The sequence below is a fragment of the Tiliqua scincoides genome, chromosome 12 (assembly GCF_035046505.1).
Source record: "Tiliqua scincoides isolate rTilSci1 chromosome 12, rTilSci1.hap2, whole genome shotgun sequence".
In the NCBI taxonomy this organism is placed as follows: Eukaryota; Metazoa; Chordata; class Lepidosauria; order Squamata; family Scincidae; genus Tiliqua; species Tiliqua scincoides.
Genome location: NC_089832.1, coordinates 10,348,930 through 10,371,370, shown reverse-complemented (window position 1 = coordinate 10,371,370; position 22,441 = coordinate 10,348,930). Strand labels below are relative to the sequence as shown.

The 22,441-nt window shown below is 42.6% G+C and overlaps 1 protein-coding gene across 1 annotated transcript in view; it reads right to left on the bottom strand.

The window, feature by feature from the left end:
• Positions 1-7,965: 7,965 nt before the first annotated feature.
• Positions 7,966-22,441, bottom strand: part of PCDH11X (protocadherin 11 X-linked) — a 733,772-nt gene continuing 719,296 nt past the window's right edge. The window contains exon 6 of the mRNA XM_066640189.1: positions 7,966-8,360. Within this exon, the coding sequence (XP_066496286.1) occupies positions 7,966-8,360 (395 nt within the window). The remainder of the gene's footprint in view (positions 8,361-22,441) is intronic.

Genomic DNA, 22,441 nt, shown 5'->3' with positions numbered 1-22,441 from the left:
GATGGCATGTTCTCTTTTTGATTTGCACAAAACCACATGAAATTTGGTTTCCTTATTATACTAAGCAACCAGATTGTTGTCTTTTTGTACGGCTGTTGGTTTAATCTTGGCAGAATGCTGTTCACACTTTGGAATGAAAACTACTCTAGAATGAAGAAAAGAACATTTGCCGTATTCCTCTAATGCTATTTTTGAGGCCTGACTTTATTTCAAAATGGAACAAAGTAAGGAATTATTTCCTTGGGACACTTCCCCCCCCCTCCAAAATGTGGCATCCTCCCAACTTTGTTTTAACACTAGTTGAAAGCACTCATCACTGCTAGGAATGGACAAAAAATCTATAGCAATTCTGACCCAACTTTCACTTTCCTCAGGATGAGGTCATAGAATTATAGACCTCAGTTCCATCTGAGTTTGCAGTAGTAGGGTCATAATTTAGAATGCTTCCCCATGCAAAAAGGAAAAAAAAAAAAGCCCTATTATTGCATAGAGTGAGCACAATTCAGAAAAGGCTCATCTCAGTTCTCTCCTTGAGTTGCTCATGTCGTAAATGAAAGATGTTTTGCATGGGAGAGTGTTCAAAAACTCAGCCTACACCTGCAGTCTGAAAGGACTGGTTCAGAGATTACACCACCTCATTACGCATCTTAAGGTCTTTTTAGCTCCTGTGGAAAACTAACGGATATTTCTCCTAGATGAGGAACCCTGAAATTTTGTTTCTCAAAATGTTGGTGTTGACCCTCAGTTTACCACTACCCAAAGTGATGGCCTGTATGTGTGAATGAGTCATCACACATTTAACAGGACAGGTTGGTCATTCAAATCATCTGATGCCCCCACAGACACAAGACTTTGAGATGGGGTTAACGGACGCCTTAGTGACCATGAATCAAGCGATGCACATGCGTGGCTGAACCATCTTGTGGGAATTCAGGTTTACCATTAAAAAAGGTTGTGCTACAAACTGTTTTTTGAATTTCAGCAACAAAGCAACACCTTGTTCACCTTTAGGAAGGTGAAAGTTTTTTCCCCCCTTTTTGTTTAAAGGGGGGATTTGTTCATATAGCATGAAACAAATCTATGCAGCTACATAGTACTCGAATGCAAGATATAGTTTTTGAGGTTCTTTTTTAAAAAAAACAACAATTTCACACAAGCAAAATAAAACAAGTTAAATGGCTTAAATAAGCTTACATACACATACACAAAAAAGGTCTTTAATAGATAGCTTATATATATGGAAGGATGCATCAAATGATAACTTTAGAGGCTTGCGGGCTTTGGAACCAAGGACTAAATTTGCTAGATAATTCAGACACGATATTCCTTCTTGAGCCGCAGTGAAATGCATGTCTGAATGCACATTTGGGGCATATCTATGTATGCAATGGAGGGAGCACATAGATCAGTGTCTTTCATTGAAGTGAATGGTTGCTGCTGGGAAATGAGCAGTGAGATTCCCATGCAGTGCACTTATAATCATAGCTTGGGGTGGGTGGGTTAAAAAAAATAGCATAGATGAAATTTTCATTTTCTTTAGCTTTATGTATGAATGTTCCTTTTGCCCCGCTGAACAAATGACCTTATTTCCATTTCAAATTCATACCGAAGTCTCCAAGACAATATTTACACTTCAGAAAGAATACAGGGCAAAAGAGTCCTATTTTAATTGGGAAAATGATGAAAGTGGAAAGTGTGAATCAATGGAATGAATCCAGGTTGCTCTGGCCTCATAATAATTCTGGAGGGGGGGGTGAAGCCTACGGAGTGCAAAACTGGAATGTGATATGTCAAAAAAGGCCTTTAAAATGCAAAACCAAAAAATAGCGAAAATGCTATGCAGATGGTCTTTTTTTTAAAAAAAAAACAACTTGGACTGAGGTGTGTGTGTGTGTGTGTGTGTGTGTGTGTGTGTGTGTGTGTGTGTGTATAATTATATACAAAGCAGAGGCTTATCCAACTAGAATGACCATGAAGAATTGCTGTGTCCACTTTCATTTTAATTGAAAATTGACTACGGAGCTTTTGAGAGCAGCAGCTCTCTTTCCTGACTGGTCCCTTTTTCAGACGAGGGACGTTCTTTAGTTGAGAAGGGACCTCCATAGAGCAGGTGCTCCAACAAAAATTCATTGTGTTAATGTTGAACTTTATAGTGAAGATGACAGCTTTCCATGGAAAAAATTTATACTGAATTAGGGAGGGGTGTAGAGTTCAGAGGGCAATCTTTTTTGCACCACTGCCTATTTCAGAGTGGTAACTGTGGATGTTGGCTCCCATGTTTTCCCCCAGTGTGCATCTTGGGGATGCTACATTCCTCATTGAAGAAGCACTACCCCTAACTTAGGCCCCAACTTTCCAGCGCCAATGCAGCCACAATACAGCCCCTAGGTAAAGGAAGAAATGTTCCCTTACCTTGAGTACCTTACCTCCATGACTGCCCCCCCCACCTCAGGAGGTAGTGCACTCCCTGTTGGCATGGCTGCATCAACTCTGGAAAGTTGGAGAGGATTGGGCCCCCAGTTTCCTTTCCTTTCACAAGTTTCCCTTAAAATCATCCCTACAACTGGGAAGGACAAAAAAAAAAAAATCACCAAAATGCCTCTAATTCCCATTTCACCACACAGCAAAATGCATGTGGTGGGATTTTGGCTCTACCTTTTAGTTCACACACGTATGGCCTGTCATGTGATGAATGCATCAAGCAATATCTTGATTGCATGTGTGTCAGGGTTGATCCTTGTGGGTGTGTGTCAGGGTTGATCCTCTCTCGCTCTCTGTCTGTGTCTTGTTAAATGCAAAGAGGTTTCCATCAGAGAGTCACTGTAAATGACCCAGCCCACTTCCCATGATCATTTTGGTGGGCTGCTGTCTGCATTCCTTTGCCTGGGTTTGTCACTGAACTTTCAGCAAAGCTCTGTCTGCATCACTTCATGGGAAGCCAGCATTCGTTCTGCTGATCTTGTTGTACTTTACTTCTGTACCTTTTGCAAAGGTGTTCATTCTTCCTAATGAGAAATTGTTAGGGGCTTCCAAATAAATCTAACCAGCAGCATGGCTTCATAATGCTGTAGCCTTATTAGTGCTGAGAAAAAAGTCAGCTTTTAGTGGAGGAAGCCTCACGTAATATGAGTAAACCTCATGTAATATGAGTAGATGACTTGAACCAAAGTAATGTGGGTTGTCAACCCCATGGGTGACTTTGAACCAGTCAATTTTTTTTCAGCCTTGCCACTTTGTAGAATTATAGAAAGCATAAAAAGGGGTGAAGGTTCTATCTTGAATTCCTTGGAGATACGCATGGGATACACATGGGACACATATTACTATGCAATAATAGTAAATGTGCCATTCTAGGGATATAAATACAGAGCATTAGTAGCTTTTAGGAACTGAAGCCAAAAAGCCCTATTATAGGTCATTCTAACGACAATTTTAGATCTGTATTTAATGTGGTGTATACAGCTTCAAAGCCATCTCTGTACAGCATTTTTTTCTTCTTTATAATCATGGCAGGACCTAGCAAAAACCATGATCATCTTCAAACCTGTTAGCTATGAACTTTTTTGTATTGATTTTCCATGATAGCACTTTCAATTTGCCATTAGGAAATGAAGCCACTTAATCCTGATGGGTGGGTAAAATGAGGCCACTAATTTACTTGTGCCTATCGATATGAAAGCTTGTTTCTAAAACACTTTTTCCCCCAATGATTTTCCATGATTTAGTATCTGTCCTCTATATGTCTCAGATAAGAAGATGGGACTTTGTAGACATATGGGAAACCTAAGATACCTGCTTTACCAGGGTTGATGGAGTTTTGAGCTTTGTCAGGATGAACAAATACCAAAACCCACCACAGAGATCACAGACAGCGCCTATCCTTTTAATGGAGGTGTAAGTAGGAGTTCTTCTGTAGGAATATTGTTCTGGATTAAAACTTTACAAGAGTGGCATTGCTAGACCTCCATTAGTGTCCTTGGTGTGACAAACAAGCATTCCAGGTGTGTCACTCAGCTTCAATGATCTGCCCTTGTTTGTGCTCTAGTGTTGTGTTTCAGCATCCTAAACAAATATGAATAGCAGAATCTAACTGGGGAGTGGAGAGAGAGGCTAGAGTATTAAACAAATATTGTGAAAACAGTTCAAGCCCTACTCAGCTGTGATGCATGCTGTGTGATGTTAGATCAGTTGCTAATGCAATCTCAGCCCTACCTGCTTTGTCTGGTTCAGAGGGTAAAGAAGGTAGAGAACCTTGTGTGCTATCCTGAACTCCTTGGAGAAAGGGATGATCACCAATGTACATGGACGGTTGACATGAATGAAGATTTTGTGAAGTGTTCTGAATGAGAACAATCCCTTTCTTATGTTACTTCCCTGTTTCATAGTTTTAAGTTATGGTTTAGAAGAACATATTCATACTCAGAAACATAGATGATTCATGAAGTGGTGACACATTATTTGACCATAAATGAATGTTTCCTTCAAAGTTCATTCTAGAGTATGAATATTGCTTCCAGAACTGCCTTATGCCAACATTTCAGATGCAGATTTACTAGTAAAATTCAGATGAATGGATGGTTCTCAGGCTCTCCATCTTAGCTTGCAATGGAATGTTTGAATCGGTCCTTGACAAGAGTCTGCAGACTTTGGGCCTATAAGCAATCTTTTACAAGGTGAATTGTCTCATTAAATTAATCACTATGCTCAGCACTGAATCGCATGATTGAACATGCATTCGTAGATATATGTATGCAAGAGCATTTATGGCGATCACTTTTTTTGTTTTAGTAAATAGAGAAGTTTTCAAGTGCAAATATAATAGCAAACTAATCTGGAGCTAATCAGTCTCAGGAAACCTTCACCCATTTTTTTCAAACCATAAACTGTGCTTGATTTAGCTACAAGTGGTTGCATTAATATCAAAAGGATCAATAAGGATGCCGAATTTTACATCCTTTTGTACGCCCTATGCCTCTGCTAAAATATTTTGGAGAACTAGGAAGAAAGATATGCTATATGATAGCCTGAGGTTTCATTGATGGTTAAAAGTGAAGTTTCTCTTGTATATATATTTTTTGTTTTAATCATTATATATTAAAACAAACTGTGTTCAGAACAGATTTACGGGGATGATGATATATAAAGCTACTTGATACCTGCTGGGCACATAATGAAGAGAAGCTGTCCTAGCATTCATTGGAACCCTCAGTGATGGGAATTTCTATAAATTTACAAGCAATTTATATTACAGCAATTGTACACACAAAGTTTTCTTCATAAGTTACAGAATATTTTTTTTCTTAAGTTACATTGAGCCAACATGGATTTCTTTTCACAGGAAAGGTTGAAAAAAAAAATCAGATTGCTTCCTTCTTCCTATCAAATTTCGATTGTCTCTTTTATGGTACAAATGGAGCGAGGAAAGCTATCTGAATGTATTACAAAGATAGGTTATTTGGTTGTGGAACATACAAGATCGTGCGTGAATGAAAGGCTAGGGAGAAACAAAATACAAGGGGTTCATAACTGTTTCATCTAAAAAAAAGACATCTTCTTTGTACCCAGTATAGGATTGTCGCACTATTCTTTATGCTGTATGTGAAAGCTCGCACACTGAGATCAGTCATGAATGTCTAATCTTTCTTGGTACACCACCTTGAACTGCTACAGAATAACATAACAAGGGAGACTTCATAATTACATCCACGGAACACTCACTTCCCAGATCTCTCTTGTTCTCGAGACTAATGTCTGTGATTTGCTTCAGTAATACATTAAACGAAAGCGGCAAGTGCTTGTTTGCCTATCAGGACTGGTGTGGAGTTATATAGAGTTCCAATGGAAAGAAGGGGGGGGAAACAGGCTATAAAGCCATCTTGTTGTTTTCTAGCAGACACTGGCTTACTGTAAAGGCACAACACAATTAATAAGTGATCTATCATGTTTCTTTGTACTAGGTCTCTTCCCCCCCCCAAGAAGGAAATTTTTGTGGCTATCCATAGAAACATTAATTACAGGTTAAAAAAAAATTCTACAGTTTACTCTGAGAATTTGGGTGTTTGTAATGGATGCTCTGGTTTACTCTGGGTGTTCATAATGGATGCATGGTTGAATGGTAACGTAACTGAGAGAGTAAATCTCAGTTTAAAAAAAAGGAGGGGAAGGCTTTGGTATTTCACGTTCAGGCTTAACTAAGGAGATGATAAGGTGTTTCAGGATGTTTGTGGAGAAAACCGGGACAGTGAAAATACCATTTAAAACAAAGGGGGGCCAACAGAAATTTCTCTTCTCCCATACGGTCACTTAAAAGGTCTTTTGATTGTTTTTTAAGTGGAAGCAAAGTATTCTTGGTTAACCTTGGTTAACCCATTAAGCCTTGGTTAACCCATTTATGCCCAGCTCACAGGTGTACATATTTGACCCCTGTTGCATATATGCAACATTGGGCAGAAAAGTCTTAATTAATATGTCTCCTGTTGTACTGGACTAAATGTTTCTCTGTACAATTTTTTTTCCAAGATGAAAGGGGACTTTTGAGGGGGGTGCAGTATCCTCACCCAGCCTAAATTTAATGTTTTGTCTGTCCACAATCTGCTGTTCCTGTGACCATTTTTTTAAATATTCATAACATGAATCCAGCCAATAAGGAATCACACTGTGACTGTGACAATGTCACAGCACCAAATCAGTGTTGGCTGTGCATGGAATGTGACCCGTTGAGGGCAAATTAAGCCACCTCTGGGTAGGGACAGAAGTGTATTAACCCCTTTTTGCCAGGCCCACAATTGTACGCATTTGGGACCTTTTGCGTATATGCAATGTTGGGCAAAAATGGCTTAAACTGTAGCTACCTTGCTTTTCTATGCTGTTGAGATTTACTATAGCACAGTGCAAACCAGGAAGTGTCAGCATACTTGCCATAGCAGTGAGCATGTGAGCAGTGAGCAAATGCATGTTCTTTCCTCCATGCATTTGAAGTGCTTTCATTGGTGGTAAATGAAACCAATCAATGTAATTCCATTAAGAAGTCATATTACCTGCTTTGTGACTGTGATGATGTTTATAACACCCTAAGATCCCTAGTTGGCTGGGATCATGTTGTGATGAAGAAGAAGAAGAAAAAAAAGTAGTGGCTGGAGCAGCAGATTTGCAAGATGACCACTTTTCAACTCCATAAGTATTCCCTGAAAAATTAGCATAGGAAGCATTGAAGTGGAAAAAATGTTTCCAAAACATTTCCATGCTCTCTTTTTGTCTCAGCACGGCAAATGGAGGCTGGTGGATGCAGAAAATCTCTCCCCTTCCACCCCTGCAGTGGATTTGGTATAATGTTCATCACGTTCCATCCCTAAGGCTGAGACCTGTTTACACTTGATTGGCTTAATTTCCAACTAACTAGGTGGGAGTTACACCTCTACATCTTCTGAGTAGATGTGCTTAGGTTTGGAACACATGACCTTCATTCTACTTCATTCTACTTCATTCTACTACTTACTTTTCTTGATCGGTTCTCTTATGGAGAATGGCTAGGCTTCATCGTGAGGGGATATGAAAAATAAAAACGGTTAATATATAACAGAATAAATGACCTGAAAGCAAAGAGAAACCATAAAAGAGAGGAGGCCTTTCAGATCAACTGAGTTGACCATGCCCTAAAAATGCTAAGTAACTTTCCAAAAGAGGAAAACCAGCTTTGTCCTAAAACTGTTTTTTTGTGCCATGGCAATTCACTGGGAAAGGGTGTTTTGTTTTGCTTGCATACTGTTCTTTACTGAGTAAGCTGAACTCCCTTTACTCCGTTCCTTAGGATACAGCTTTTCAAGGTCAATTCAGAATTCATATTTATATATATAAATATTCACAAACCTTAACAGGCTTGCATATGCATTAAAACGGCATTTAGCTGTCACTATATACACGTACACGTTAAAGCCCGGAATAGCTGGATTTGTCAAGATATGCCTTTTATAGCTGGTGCTCATGGATCAAACTGGTGTTACTCCCAGAGATGGGTGTAGCCTGGGGAGGAATGAAGTTTGCCAGAGGAATTACTTTGACTGGGTCTTCGCTGGTGCAGTGTCTTTCGCAGGTGTTGTAGAACTGAGGCCTGGGTCCTCTGGGGCCTTTGTCAGTATCCTGATCCTTGGGAACCGGCCTTCCAAGGCTGTGTCTTCCATCCGGCATGGCTCCACGAACCCATCCTTGCTGGAAGCCAAAGGATGGCAAAGGAGGGTTGGATTGCTGGTACTGTGTCAAAGATGGAGGCATCCAGCAATTGTCAGAATGGCCGAGGATGAGGCATTCTTGTGTGCAGGTTTCAGAAGCTTCAGCAAGTGCTTTCTGGAGGTTCACCTCAATGGCTTTAAAGAAGAGAAGAAAAAGAACGTTAGAAGTGATGTTTTTAAGCAAAAATCGGTACTTCCCAGAGTACAAATTAATTTTGTTGTTCTCAAGAATTCTGTGTAGTAGGATAACCAGTGAACTTCTAGGATAGCAATTCTCAACCAGTGTACCACAGCACACTGGTACGATGCGGGAGTTTGGAGGAGGATTATTTATTAGTACAGCCATTGGGAGATGTGAGCCCCCTACCCAGCAGTGTGGTGTGTCTTGTCAGTTGTCAAAAAACTGATGGTGTGCCCTGACAATTTTAGCACATGGTCAGTGTACTGTGAGATGGAAAAGCTTGAAAATTGCTGTTCTAGCATGTTTATGGCCCTCATATAGTAGAATAAATCATGGTTAGGGATTCAAGCTAGGCTAGTTATGTGAATGAAGCTTCTCTTGGTGCCCATGGAAGTCTCTAGGTTATGGTTTTATTGGGCACATAAGCCTTTGGGGCTTGTGGTATCTTGGTGGACCACTACCACTTCAAGCTGCAGGGTGAGCTGCAGGTTTAAATGCCACAAAGAACTTAAGAGCTGTGCAGTTCAACATCTGTGCCAGGTTGAATGCGTGACTTTTTGCAAGCTTACATAAAGTTATACACCAAACAGTTCCTTCTGAATGTCCTTGAAAAGAGACATTGCAAAAGCTAAAAGTATTGGGAATAACAAACAAGAACACCAATCTGTTGGCTGTTCTTCATGTTTTGTAGTCAATGGCACTTATCGTTTTTCTCTTGGTGTCCATGTTAAAAGCTTAAATTACTGCCCCCCCGGCCATGTATTATGGTCCACATCGTAATTGGGGCATAGCTATAATGTCAGTAATAAATAAGTGAGAGCACAAATCATACATTTAGCATCAGGTCTAGTTGACATTCTTGTGTCAGCTCAAAGCAGTTAAAATAATAATTTTTTAAAAAAGCAATGTATTTGGTTTGAAAACACACAAACATGTCTTGTTTCCAAGGGGCAAGGCCAGGTATAAATTTTTAAAACATTTAATCTATTTTTCGGTGCCTTTCACGAATTCTGTGGTGGTGTCCTTTTTAATTTAATTTTTTGGAGAAAGCAAAGTTTTGAGAGGCAATAGATGGGGCAAGATGGACCTTCCAAGGCAGGGACTTGTACATTCTGGGTTCAGTGGCAGAGACTAAACTTGCCCTTGTTCCAGCCCATTTTCCCCCTGCTTATAGTGTCTAACTAAGATGGTACAGTCTCCTGCCCCCCGTTAACCAGCTATGATGGTACATTGCCCCCCGTTAACCAGCTAAATTCAAGCCCAAATGATTTGGAACCAGAATATCTAAAGGACTAAGTCTGAGTCCTTTGGAGTGCTATGACCCCTGGGAAATATCATCAACAGAAATGCAATTGGAAAAGAAGGGCACCCACTTTAAACAGAATTAAATCTATGCCTCCAGCAAGTACCCACCATTGGATTTGATACCCACTGAAGGGATATGAAATGCCATTTAAATCAGACAAGGTGGAATCTACCCAGCACTAAATTACACACTTTCATCACTTTCAGCAAACTTGTTACATGTACGCTATTTTCTGTCTTCATGGGCTCTAAATTTAGATGCTTTTGTTAAGATCTGAAAACTCATTTACATCAAAGACAAAGAGACTTTTTTTTTAGATAAAGAATAAAACCTGGAGCTTTAACACTGTCAACTGTCAGGAAGAAAAACATACAGGCATAATAATGAATGTGATGTCTCTCTTTCACACTGACTCAAACAAGCAATGAATCAATCCATCAAAATATTTACTTGGTAGGGACCTGGATGAAAAAAAAAAAAAGATCACAGTGGGGTGGGGGGAACCAAATCAGATAAGATCCCAACAACTTGTCAAATCTAGGTGAATGGAACTTAAGGAGGCAAACTATATGGATTGGAGTCCTTTCCACCCTTTAACTCTTGCCATATTGGCAATGTCAGGGAATATGGGCTTCTCTACCTACACACCATGTCTACGTATAAAGGCATACTGGGGAAAAAAAGTCTTCATTGTCTTGATACAGAGTATTAAATATGAATTTCTATTAGAAGCAAATATTTTCTTAGAGTATCGCAAAGATCAGGTTAAGAAAACATTTTTATAATAGTATTATGCTATTATGTATACTATTGTAATGTTATGTTGTTTATTATGGGTCTTGCTGGCCCAGCACTGGAAGAAGCAGGTTTGTCTTCCATAGAATGATAGTGATGCATGCATTGCTGCCCTTTGCCCTGCCCTCCAGGCATGCAGGGGCAAGGCTGTGCAGTAGTCAGCCCCTGGGCAGGGCAAGTGCATGTATTAAGCCTCACCTGCTCTGCAGTCGGGCCAGTACCTGCTGTCTCCTGCCCATCCATTTAACAATCTGATTATTAGCTGGTTGCTTTGGGGCTGAGTAGGAATATTTTACCCTGTACTTGATTGGCAGTTAGCCATGGGTTTTTTTTTGCCTACCCCAAACTGTTGCAGGTGGTGGGTATAGGGTAGATTTCCTTCATCTGGTCACTTTAGGCAGGAAGCATGCAACAAGGAGGGTAGAAAGGTGTTCTACTTGGCATCTATTCTGAGGTGGCACATCCAGGGAATTCCAGAGCCACTCATATGTTGCCTATCTGGCTTAGTGAGGCTGGTGAGCTTTCCTTGGTCAGATTTGGCAAAGGCTAGCTTTGGCTTGGTCAGAGTAAGCCAGCACAATCATGCCACCTCAACACCAAGGGGTTGGTGAGGACATGCTTAGCCAGTCTGCGACTGGAGTCTTGAGTCAAGTGGTATGCCCGTTTGATCATCCAGATCACCAGGGGGAGGCAGACAGCTAGAGTCATTTCCCCAACTTAGAACCCGCATGCCCAAGTTTGTTTGCTTGTTAATCTTTAAAAAAGTGGTCCTTAAGTCCAAAAATGCCTTGGTTTTGCATGCTTATTTGGAGGATGTTTGGAATACAACTCTGGTGCATAAAATCACAGTTTATAGATACTTCTAGGAAGGTAGGTTGCATTCTTGCATTGTTTGTACAAAGCTGCAATCGAACGTCATTTATCACGCATTAGCTAGCTCAAGATGAAATGTGGAGACTGTTTTCTATGCATGATCACCGGGCACCATATCTTAAGTATCTTCTTTGCCTTGTTTAGTAATATATCTCCTTTCTTTCTGGGTTAATCCATTCATCTCCTCCTTTTCTCCCCACACTCATAAGTTTTGTTATCCTTTTTATTTTTTAACCATTGTGTGCCCTGAATAGCAATTCTGTGACAAGATCTTCCTAGGAATGGCTTTGTGGGATTAAACTGTGAGCCCATCTGGTCCAACATTCTGTGGCTGGACAGAGCCAAATGTCTTTCATTTGAACCTCCAACTCACAACCACAAGAAATGTGTAACAGAGGTTTAGAAATATACAAAATGGCAGCAGAAATGGCAGCTGTCCTACACGTTATGGCCAAGTTGTGGGGCTGGTCAAGTGTAGGGATTTGCCAAGACAGCAAGGAGACCACCAGCCCAACTCCAGCCCAACTTTCCATAGATGAGCCCAGAATATCGGCACATAACATGAGTCAGATGCTGGCTTGCACATACCAGCTTTTTCCAAATAGGGCTCAATATCCTGTGGCAACAGTGGGGTGGTAGGATATATAACATGGGACATGGGATTTGTTGTCCTGTTATAGTGGGGTGGAAAAGAAAGAAAGAAAGAAAGAAAGAAAGAAAGAAAGAAAGAAAGAAAGAAAGAAAGAAAGAAAGAAAGAAAGAAAGAAAGAAAGAATAAGTAAGTAAGTAAGTAAGTAAGTAAGTAAGTAAGTTCAGGGACACCAATGACTGGACCGCATTTGACCAGGACACAATTGTCCAGGAAGTGAATACCTTGATATTGGAAAACATAATTGTGATCCAGCGCTCAGCATGAAACAATTGTTCATCTTGCCAGAAAATAGCCCCCTTAGCTTCCTTTTCTTAACTTAGATCAGTGGAAGAAGTGGGAAAAAAGCCTATAGACTTTACACTATAACATACCTGCTGTGACTACTTTTTTAGAGCTCCAGTACAAACACCCGATCAAACTCCCAGAACATTTTCAGGGTCAGGGAGAACCTGACAATCCTGGATTTAAAAATACTATTGTCTCTTTTTTGTGTTTTTTTTTTCCACTCAATCAAATGCAGGCGCTCTAGGAGTACACTTGCTTTCTTATTTGAACTCCAGATTGCTTTGGGGAGCAAACACAAGGATCATGTTTGTTTAATTTGTCTGCCCCAGAAATAAGAACTTTTTTTGTCCTTTTTATTCTAAGGCTGTCAGGTGAATTCCTGTCTCCTCAAATACAGAGATCTAAGTTTGACTCACCAGCACAATAGTTAAAAAGCCTTTCTTCGTTGTTCAGCAGCCTGTATCATTTGTAGGTGAAAAGGATGTTATATGTTGTTATAGCAAAGTGGAATTTTCAATGAGTCCGGGGCAGTTTTGCCCCATAGCTATACTTCACAAGCACTTAAAACCAATCAGTTAATCCAATTGGTTTCGCTAAACCTTTCTTCTTATCTGTGGAGGAAGACTTTTATCGGGGACAAAAGATACATACAGCAAGCCTAAATGTGGACTGGGATATTGTTATCCCCAAGGATAGCTGATGCTAGAACAAAGGCTTTGGCAAAGTAGCTTTCCTCTCCTGAGATGGCAATGGAACACAGGTACCAAAAATTAAACAGATATGCCTGTCGCCCTGAACCAGTAGGAGTTATGTTCTTATGGTTTAGGTCAGGGGTGGGCAAACTTTCAACATTAGGGATCCTGAACAATTGTATATAAGTGGGAATTTCAGCAGGTGCAGCTTGTTGTCTCACAGATGACAAGCTGCACCTGCTGAAATTCTCTCTCCTACACAAGTGTTAAAGGTGCAAGATCCCACCACTGACTTAAGTCACCACTGATTTAGTAAAGCTGACTGATCCAGCTTCAGTTGTTGGTCAATGGTCAACCAGGACAAACCTGGAACAATCAGATTTCCAGTTTATATGTTCCATTTCATGTACACCAGCCTGCTATACTTCTCGCTCCCTATATAGAAGTACCAGTAGGATGCCATCAGGTAATGCTGATGACACTGGAGCATCCTAACATTTTGCCACAAATCTCTGGTGAAGAGATAGGTGGGTTTATTGAGGGTTCATAGGCTAATGTCAATCACTGTTTTCTTTCTGCTGTACTGTAGTCAAGGGCCCTGAGACATGAGACAAGTGGGTTGGAGTTAAATGAGCACTGTTTAAATGTTTGCAGGGGGGCCATAGCTTACTTAGCACTTTGCTTTTATTGGGGGGTTCTCTTCCTAGGAGGAGACAGCCTCTCTCTCTTTCCCCATCTCAGTATTCCTATCCTGACTGCAGGCTCCAGATTGTCAATGACCATCGAAGCGTTTCAATGTCAACCCTGGTAAGGGATTGAAGAAGATCTGAATCGAATTACTTCCCATAAGTCAAACAGCTCATAAGTCAAACAGCTCATAGCATCCCTGAGCCAAGGAGATTCTGGAGAGTGCAGTAAGTGGGGGGAGGGGACTTGTACCAAATGCCAGACTCGCAGAGGTTAGCCAGATCAGTAGCAACTGGCAAGCACTATACAAGGAAGTGATTACAGCGAGGAAATTGGCCTCTGGACACCCCCCCCCCCATGCCCAATCCCTTATAATGCACACCACTCAGGTGAAGAGCAAAAGATTCCTCCTTGGCCCTGCTGCTGGCCAATGAATCCCACACTGCTTTCCATGGGGAGATGGTATGCTCAGGCTGAATAAATACTAAGTGGCAACAAGTGGTGTGGCTCTTAATGGCCCCACCCTTTGAATTCCAGGCAATCCCAATGGGCTGCCTTCCTTCTGCTTGGCCTTGTGCATGACCTATGGTCTCTTCCCCCCCTTGGGGGCTTCTGAGTATCAGTTGCAGTTTTAAATTTAATAATAAGTAATCTAGTATACTGAGTATATAAAGTTTCTGTCAATAACAATGCAGCAAGAGAAAGAGGCACACAGAGCTGGATAAGAGAGTGCTCTGTCTAGACAGGTATCCTCAGGCTGCACAGCCCTAGGGCAGACCACAATAGGGAGGGGGCTTTAGTTTGGCTCCCTCCAAAGGTGGTTATTGTAACCATAGAACTTTGTAGCACATGCTTGCACTATTTCACAGCTCAGTTCTCCCTCTAACTCACCCCATATATTCTGCAGCCATAATGGGGGGGGGGGAAGAGAGAATATAGCATTCGACAGTAAAACCTACAACAGCCGCCTTAGGACTCAATCCGAACCCCTTATGTCAGTGCTTTCCAGTATTGACTTAAGGGCATGCAGCTCTTAGGTAAGGAAACAAACATTCCCTCACTTTGAGGAGGTCTCCATGAGTGACTGAAGGATGCAGCACACGTCCCATTGGCACTGCTATGCCAGTGCTGGAAAGTACTGACATAAGGGGTTAGGACTGTGCCCTTAGTCACAGTTGAAATCTCATTCCAGCAAACCAACATTCATCAACATTTAAATCAGGAAATCAATATATGAGTGTTTTTCACTTTTATTGTGTCATATCCTACTTTTTTCTTGGATGTCCTACATTTTGAGGTTCCTTGTCCTCTTTTGTGGTTACGACATCTGGTCACCCTGGTTGCAACCATGAGAGCAACCATGAGAGCGTAGCGTGCCTTCTTCTCCTGCTTGTGGGCTTCTGAGAGGACTCCAGTTAGACATCATGAGGATCAGGAATGCTAGACTAGGTGGGATGAAGGAAGGCTGTTCTTACATTCTTGCGCACCCTGGGAAATCCCTCTGCATCGACGCTGAACAATTCTGCTCCCAAGAAAATCTGGAAAACTGCTGAGCTGGTGTTATTTTGGTTCAGGGCCACTGCGTCGCATGCTGGCAACTCTCTTGTAGAAAGCAGAGGAGGCGAGGTAAGACATCACAACCTCCGTGACTGTTGTTTAATGTGGAACTGCAAGTCTAGCTAACTCTTAACCAGAGTCACTTCTGGATGGGAGCCATGCAAACTTTGATTTCACACACTCTTATTTCATCACAAAGCAGGCAACAATTAGCACACAATTAAGCAAATTGCCCATAATTATGCCGGCGCTGTTCTACTTTTCATATTTTCCCAATACAGCACATCCACAAACACGGCGCTGGCCCTGCCAGCCTTCTTTCCATCGGCAGCCAGAAGTGCCTCTCGGCTGCTGAAGCAGCAACATCTTATTAAACAGCAACATCTGCATGTTGCCACGTTATCTGCTCCACAGGAAGTTGCTCGAGCGATGCCGGTGACAACCTTAAACTGTTCGTTTCAGCCAATAGCTAATATGGAGTGTGGCGGTTTCCTTGCTAGAGGTTGTACTCCCGTCTGTGCAGGAAGTGAGGCCTAATGTGAGGAAATTATGGCTCGGAATTACCCTGGTGGCCTGAAGTAGCCACTTGGGTAGCATAATTTAGCAGCCTTAGCTATGTAAGAAGCCCAAAATGACAGTAAAAACGAAGAACAAAGTAGAAGTCGTCTGTTAGTATAAGTCGGGTTGCTGTAATGAGGTCAGTACCGAGATGCTTTAATGTAGAGCCCCCTAAAATGATTGCTGTTATAATATACTCTACCTTTTTTCCCTTTAATAATAAAATGCCTTTGGGAACAGATTGCCATGAATATTTTAGTTTTCTCCATATAAGTTTAAATAAATTTGAGGGGAAAAATAGGAGCTTGATTAAAAGTTCCAGAGCTTTACAGCTCTTTAATCACAGACCAAGTATAAGGCCCATTTCAGGTTGACAGGTTTCCTTTCACTTGGCCTGTTATCAAGAGCTTATTCTTTAAAAAAAAAAAAAAATCTAGGACAAGTGAACTGGTTTACATTAAAGAGGAAAAAAAAAGGATCGCTCAGGTTCCGAAGCTGGTGGGCAATTAGTATACCCCCTATACGTTTTCATCGTAACATTGGATGATTCCGTTAAATTATCTTAGAAATAACCACAAGAGCAGGTTCCTTGGAACTAATGCTCCTAATTCCCCTTGGGGATAACGTGCAAAACCATTTCTTTCCACTCGAATCCTTACATATTTAAATTGGAAAGCATAATGAACGGTTCCACGTCATTTCATGGAGAATCTGATACATATCCGAAACGCTACAGCCTATGGATCCAAATGAAGGTGGTGCGCTGTGCTAGATTTTAAAGGTATAAATAACAACGGCTTTGATTTAATATTTCATTAGGCGTCTCACTCTTCAAACGTTACTTCTTAAAACATTGATGTGCCCTGTTAAATTAAAGAAGCCCCTATCAAACATTGTGACAATAAGGTTGGAATGCAGAGGACAACACTTGGATATGAATGGCTGATATGTAGAAAATAAAATAAGAGGTTATTAAACTTATCAAGTATTTAAGAGGGCAATTTTAAAGGGTTCTTCCTGTAATTGAAATATTGGCAGGGCAATTTAAATGTCCTTATTTAAAAAGTGGTGTGTGTGTTCATGCAGAAGTAAGTTGTTAATACTTATTACATTAATCGTACATTTTTTAGACAAACAGGACCACATTATTAGGAAAAATAAACAATTTTTTTTAAATGGCAACTTGTGCACAAACTATTTGTGTCACTGGGCCCTGAAGGCATCCACCCAAGAGTTATTAAGGAATTGAAGAATGAAGTTGCAGATCTCTTGACTAAGGTATGCAACTTGTCCCTCAAAACGGCCACGGTGCCAGAAGATTGGAGGATAGCAAATGTCGCGCCTATCTTTAAAAAGGGAAAGAGGGGGGACCTGGGAAACTATAGGCTGGTCAGCCTAACATCCATACCAGGTAAGATGGTGGAATGCCTCATCAAAGATAGGATCTCAAAACACATAGACGAACAGGCCTTGCTGAGGGAGAGTCAGCATGGCTTCTATAAGGGTGTAAGTCTTGCCTCACAAACCTTATAGAATTCTTTAAAATCATTAGGATCATTAGGAAGGGTATTGAGAACAAAACCGCTAATATTATAATGACTTTGTACAAATCTATGGTAAGGCCACACCTGGAGTATTGTGTTCAGTTCTGGTCGCCACATCTCAAAAAAGACATAGTGGAAATGGAAAAGGTGCAAAAGAGAGCGACTAAGATGATTACGGGGCTGGGGCACTTTCCTTATGAGGAAAGGCTATGGCGTTTGGGCCTCTTCAGCCTAGAAAAGAGATGCCTGAGGGGGGACATGATTGAGACATACAAAATTATGCAGGGGATGGACAGAGTGGATAGGGAGATGCTCTTTACACTCTCACATAATACCAGAACCAGGGGACATCCACTCAAATTGAGTGTTGGGTGGGTTAGGACAGACAAAAGAAAATATTTCTTTACTCAGCGTGTGGTCGGTCTATGGAACTCCTTGCCACAGGATGTGGTGCTGGCATCTAGCCTAGACGCCTTTAAAAGGGGATTGGACAAGTTTCTGGAGGAAAAATCCATTATGGGGTACAAGCCATGATGTGTATGCGCAACCTCCTGATTTTAGAAATGGGTTATGTCAGAATGCCAGATGCAAGGGAGGGCACCAGGATGAGGTCTCTTGTTATCTGGTGTGCTTCCAGAGGCATTTGGTGGGCCGCTGTGAGATACAGGAAGCTGGACTAGATGGGCCTATGGCCTGATCCAGTGGGGCTGTTCTTATGTTCTTATGACTTGCATGAACGATTATTTTCTATAAGCAGCATTGCAAGCCTTCTACTGTGTTCGTATAAGTGCTCAAAAATAACTCTTTCAGTTGTGCCCTTAAGTTGTGCCGGGATAGAGCGGATCATCTCCGCTGTAGTTCTGGATGTGAGCTTTAAACGTCTGCGGGCACTTGGGGGGGGTGTCCATGCCCTGTAGAGCCCCCGCCTGGCCTTGGCTAATTGTGCATTTGATTGTCTTTGGAATCCATGAGATTGCCCCTGTTATGGGCAGGCCTGTGATGAACATGTTTTTAAATTAGCGGTCATAGATTGCGTATTACCCTGACCAACCTCTTGCTAAAAACTGTGTCCTCTCACAAAACTTTGAAATCCAAACTGGTAATCCCAATTCACCATTTCCTTGAAATGCTTTACATTGAGATGGTGGTAAGACATATTCAGTCTGCAGTGATTTGTTTGCTTGTAAAAGCAGTGCCCATTTTGGATTGGTTGCGATCATCAGAATGAATGTGTGCACCATGAATGCATGGGGGGAAAAAACCCATAACTTTGTGAAATCCTATACATGGTGTGACATCCATCTCATCTGGTGACTGGGGGCTTACTTACTTGGGTAAGTTGGTGGCAGTTGCAGGGCAAGGAAACATGAGGAGACAAGAAGGTCAGGTTGCAGACCCAGTTTACTTGGGTCAGGTATTTCACGCTCATGGAGACTTGTTACATCACAGACCTTTTTATACAGAGCAATGCCATTCTCTTCCTGCTGGCGGCGGCCCTCTCTTTCTCCCCATGTTGTGTGGGACGGCCTCAGCCGATGCAGGTTGCAGATTGCTCTGCCCAGGTGGATGTCGCTCCTGCCCTTTGGATCGGTTTGGATGCCCTATAGGTGTCCCCTATGTGGTTTTGTCCCCCTTCCTCCCGGAAGGTGGTCAGGGATTGCCCTCCCACCTGGAGTCCACTCACCAACGGCCCCATGGTGAGGGTGGGTTGCTGCTAGAAGCCTTGGAGGGTCCCAACCCTGGGAGCTCCCAGGCTTGATTTCCTCCCTCTGAGGCCGGGGTCCTAAGACCGAGGCTGGGGAAGGATGGAGCCTAAATGTGACCACCCTCCCGACGCTGCAACCGCCTGGAGAGAAGCAACCTCTCCCTGCTGCAGCCAGGCTCCTTATGACCTGGCTTCTTGCCCCGCCCCGCTCCACCCGGGCTCACACCCTGGCCACTATCTCACGCGATCTCAACCCCAGGTGCAGACTAGTAGTGCGGCTCCACAGGCAGCTGTGGCTGCCTACCACTTCCAAGGCCAGCCTCTCGTCCGTCCCAGCCAGCATGGGGGGTGAGCGGCTTGGCAGTCTGCCTCCAAAGTGCTTCGTCCCTGCTCCCGTCTAGGGGCTGTCCCTCATGCTGCCATGCTGCCTCCTCCAAATGCCTCCACCCATGTCATCCCAGGACGCCTGCGGGGTTGCCTGCCCCCTCCCAACCCCAGTAAGTTCTCTTGCATCGGGGGGGAGGGGCAGGATATCCACACATGGATATGGGATTACATGGACAAAATTTTTTGAATGCTCTACCTCTAGGCTGCAATCTGATACACACTTTTTTCTGGGAGTAAACATGGCTGAACATAATCTGCCTTACTTCTGAGTTGCACTGCTAGTTGACTGCCTGCTTCAGTCTTACAAAGTTGGGTTCGCCCGTAGGTTTATTTATATTTACATGTCAGTGATGATGAGCACTTGTTCTCCTGAATTCAGACAGAGGACTTCTCAAGTGCTACTTGGAGATACCATTATGGTAGCACTTAGGGGGTTGCCAGCTACCTATCCAGTCAGGAACTAACCAGTCCTGCTTGCCTTCAGCAAGGTTGATGTATCATGTGATTTCAGACCATGTCCTGCATTCAGTGGCCTTGCAGAGACTGCCATAGGTCTCACCACGGCCTTCTTGTAGTCGCCACTTCATCTGTGTGCCTAGGTGCTCAAAGCGGTACTGGGAAGGATTAACAAGCTTCAACTTATAATCTGTTTCCATCTTCTGCCTCCGGCGGCAGGTAAATACAGGAAGCTGTGAGATACAGGAAGCTGGACTAGATGGGCCTATGGCCTGATCCAGTGGGGCTGTTCTTATGTTCTTATGTCTCCTTGGGGGAAGAGGATGATCATCCTGTAAGGGCACAGGCCCCGCAATGCGGCTACTTGAGTCTACACCAGTTATTTTGCCAGCACAGACCTGAGAACCTCCTTGTCGGGCTTTTCAGTTTGACATGGAGGATAGGATTGGGCAAAGGAGGCCTCTGCTGGAGTTCAGCACCGGTGCTGTGGGTCCATAGGATTGGGCCTAAAATTTCCTTTTCAATACATTAATTGTCGCAAGTAGCTGTGATGGGTATTACCAGCTCAGCTTCTGCAAATCAGGGTCCTTTAATACCTGCAAGAGATCCCCAGCAATAGTTGCCATCAGTAACCGTTTATGGCACTGTTACTCAAACTTCTTGGGAGTAAAACTCCCAAGATAAGACTGTGGGGGATGGGGGAATGTAGTGACACAATCCCCAGGATCACGCCACTGCAGAGGGCAGGGGGGCTATTTTTAAGCTGAATTTATGTGCTGCCAGGGGTTTGGGGAGCCCTGTGGCTTGTAAACAAGCCCTGTGGCTTGTAAACAGTGAAAGTTGAAATTGCAACAAAGCTGAAGTGGGGCAGTGTTACACAGGCTGGTGGGTCGCGACCCAGCAGTTTGAGGACCACTGGTTTATGAGCATAGTACTAATGTGTCCCTCCTTTTCCAACTATAGCTCTGGTGCACGTGGGAGTGAGAGAGCTTTAATACATTATTTGGATCTGAGCAAGCTAATGATGGAAATAAATGTGTTTGTGGCCTCCCGACGGGGTTAAGCACCACAAGAAGAAATTGGCATGTTTATGTGGCCAAACGGAGATTAATATATTCTGAGGCAGTGCCCTTCATTGTTGCACAGAGAGGTATAATTTGCATTAACTTTCCTAATATTGGCAAATTATACAGACTCGCCACCAGGAAAATGAGTTTCCAAGTTGCATGTGGATGCAACCTGCTGTTTTAGATTAGAGGGAACCTGGAGCAGAAATAATGACATGCACACTGGCTGGTCGAATGCCCTCCAAGCCAGCTGTTTGGAGAAAGGCACGTAAGGTTTGCACTTTGAACGCTAAACAAAGGCTAATTAACCAAAAGCCACTTAACCAAATGAAGGTAACTCCGGCCATTGAAAAACGACATTTATTTTCCCTTTAACAATTGTATAATTATTCCACTCCCTCATTAACCAAGCATATAAGAGCCAATTAGCACCAATTAAACAGATGTGTATACACTTAAGTTCAATTATTTATTTAATCAAGAGTCACTGGCAAACATGGTATGTGTTTTCATTCAAATTAGAGCAGCCTTTGAACATTCATGCAGGGGCTATTGGCATTTCTGATTATCAAGTTGACTGAACAGGGGATCAGGTTGGAGAAGTGGGACCATTCAGGACCACTTGCTCGGAGAACATGCAAGAACTTATACCTTACTAAATATAGTATACTAAATTTGGCAGGCCATTAATTCATCTAGGTCAGTGATGATTAGACTTGTTCTCCTGAATTTAAGACAGAGGTCTTCTCCAAAGACCAAGGATACCAAAGATTGAACTTGGGGTCTACTGCTGAGCTATAGTCCCTGAAGGTATAGGGAATGGGTCAACCTTGGTACGATTAAAACCAGCTCATGGAATCTTAATGGATTCCAACTCATGGAATCTGATGGCTACGTAGTCCTACAGTATGTATGCAGTTGAGAAATTTGTCTTTTAATCATAATTTTAGAGCCCAGATCCAAAGAATAGTGAAAATCATTCCATTCACCCACAAGGTTTTAAACCTGCATTCATTCAGTGGCCTTCCTGAACTGCCTCTGCAATGGTGCTTGATAAATTGCTTCTGAAATGGAAGGGATTTTCACAAGCACTTTAAGAGCCAAATCCTATGGTGCCCGCTGCCAGCACTACAGCTGCAGAGTGTTGCCAAAGGGCCATAAGAAACTTAGCCACTTGTGGGAGACACGCAGCACTAGTAGCGAGGCTTGCACTACTCAGTGCATCCGGGGCAGCTGTAAGGCTTTTGGGGTCAGGGGACGATGGAGGAAGATGAGGAGAGGTGGAGGAAGGGAAGGCCAGAGGGTGGATTGGGACCAGGAGAGGGGCAGAGGCAGCCGCAGAGGCTGCCACCAAATCCTATCTCCCCTCTCGAGCCACAGAGCCCGACACAGGCAGCTCAGGAGATGGCACATATCCAAGAAGAACCACTGCGGACAGCAGAGTTCTACACGGGTTAAGGGAATGGAGGTT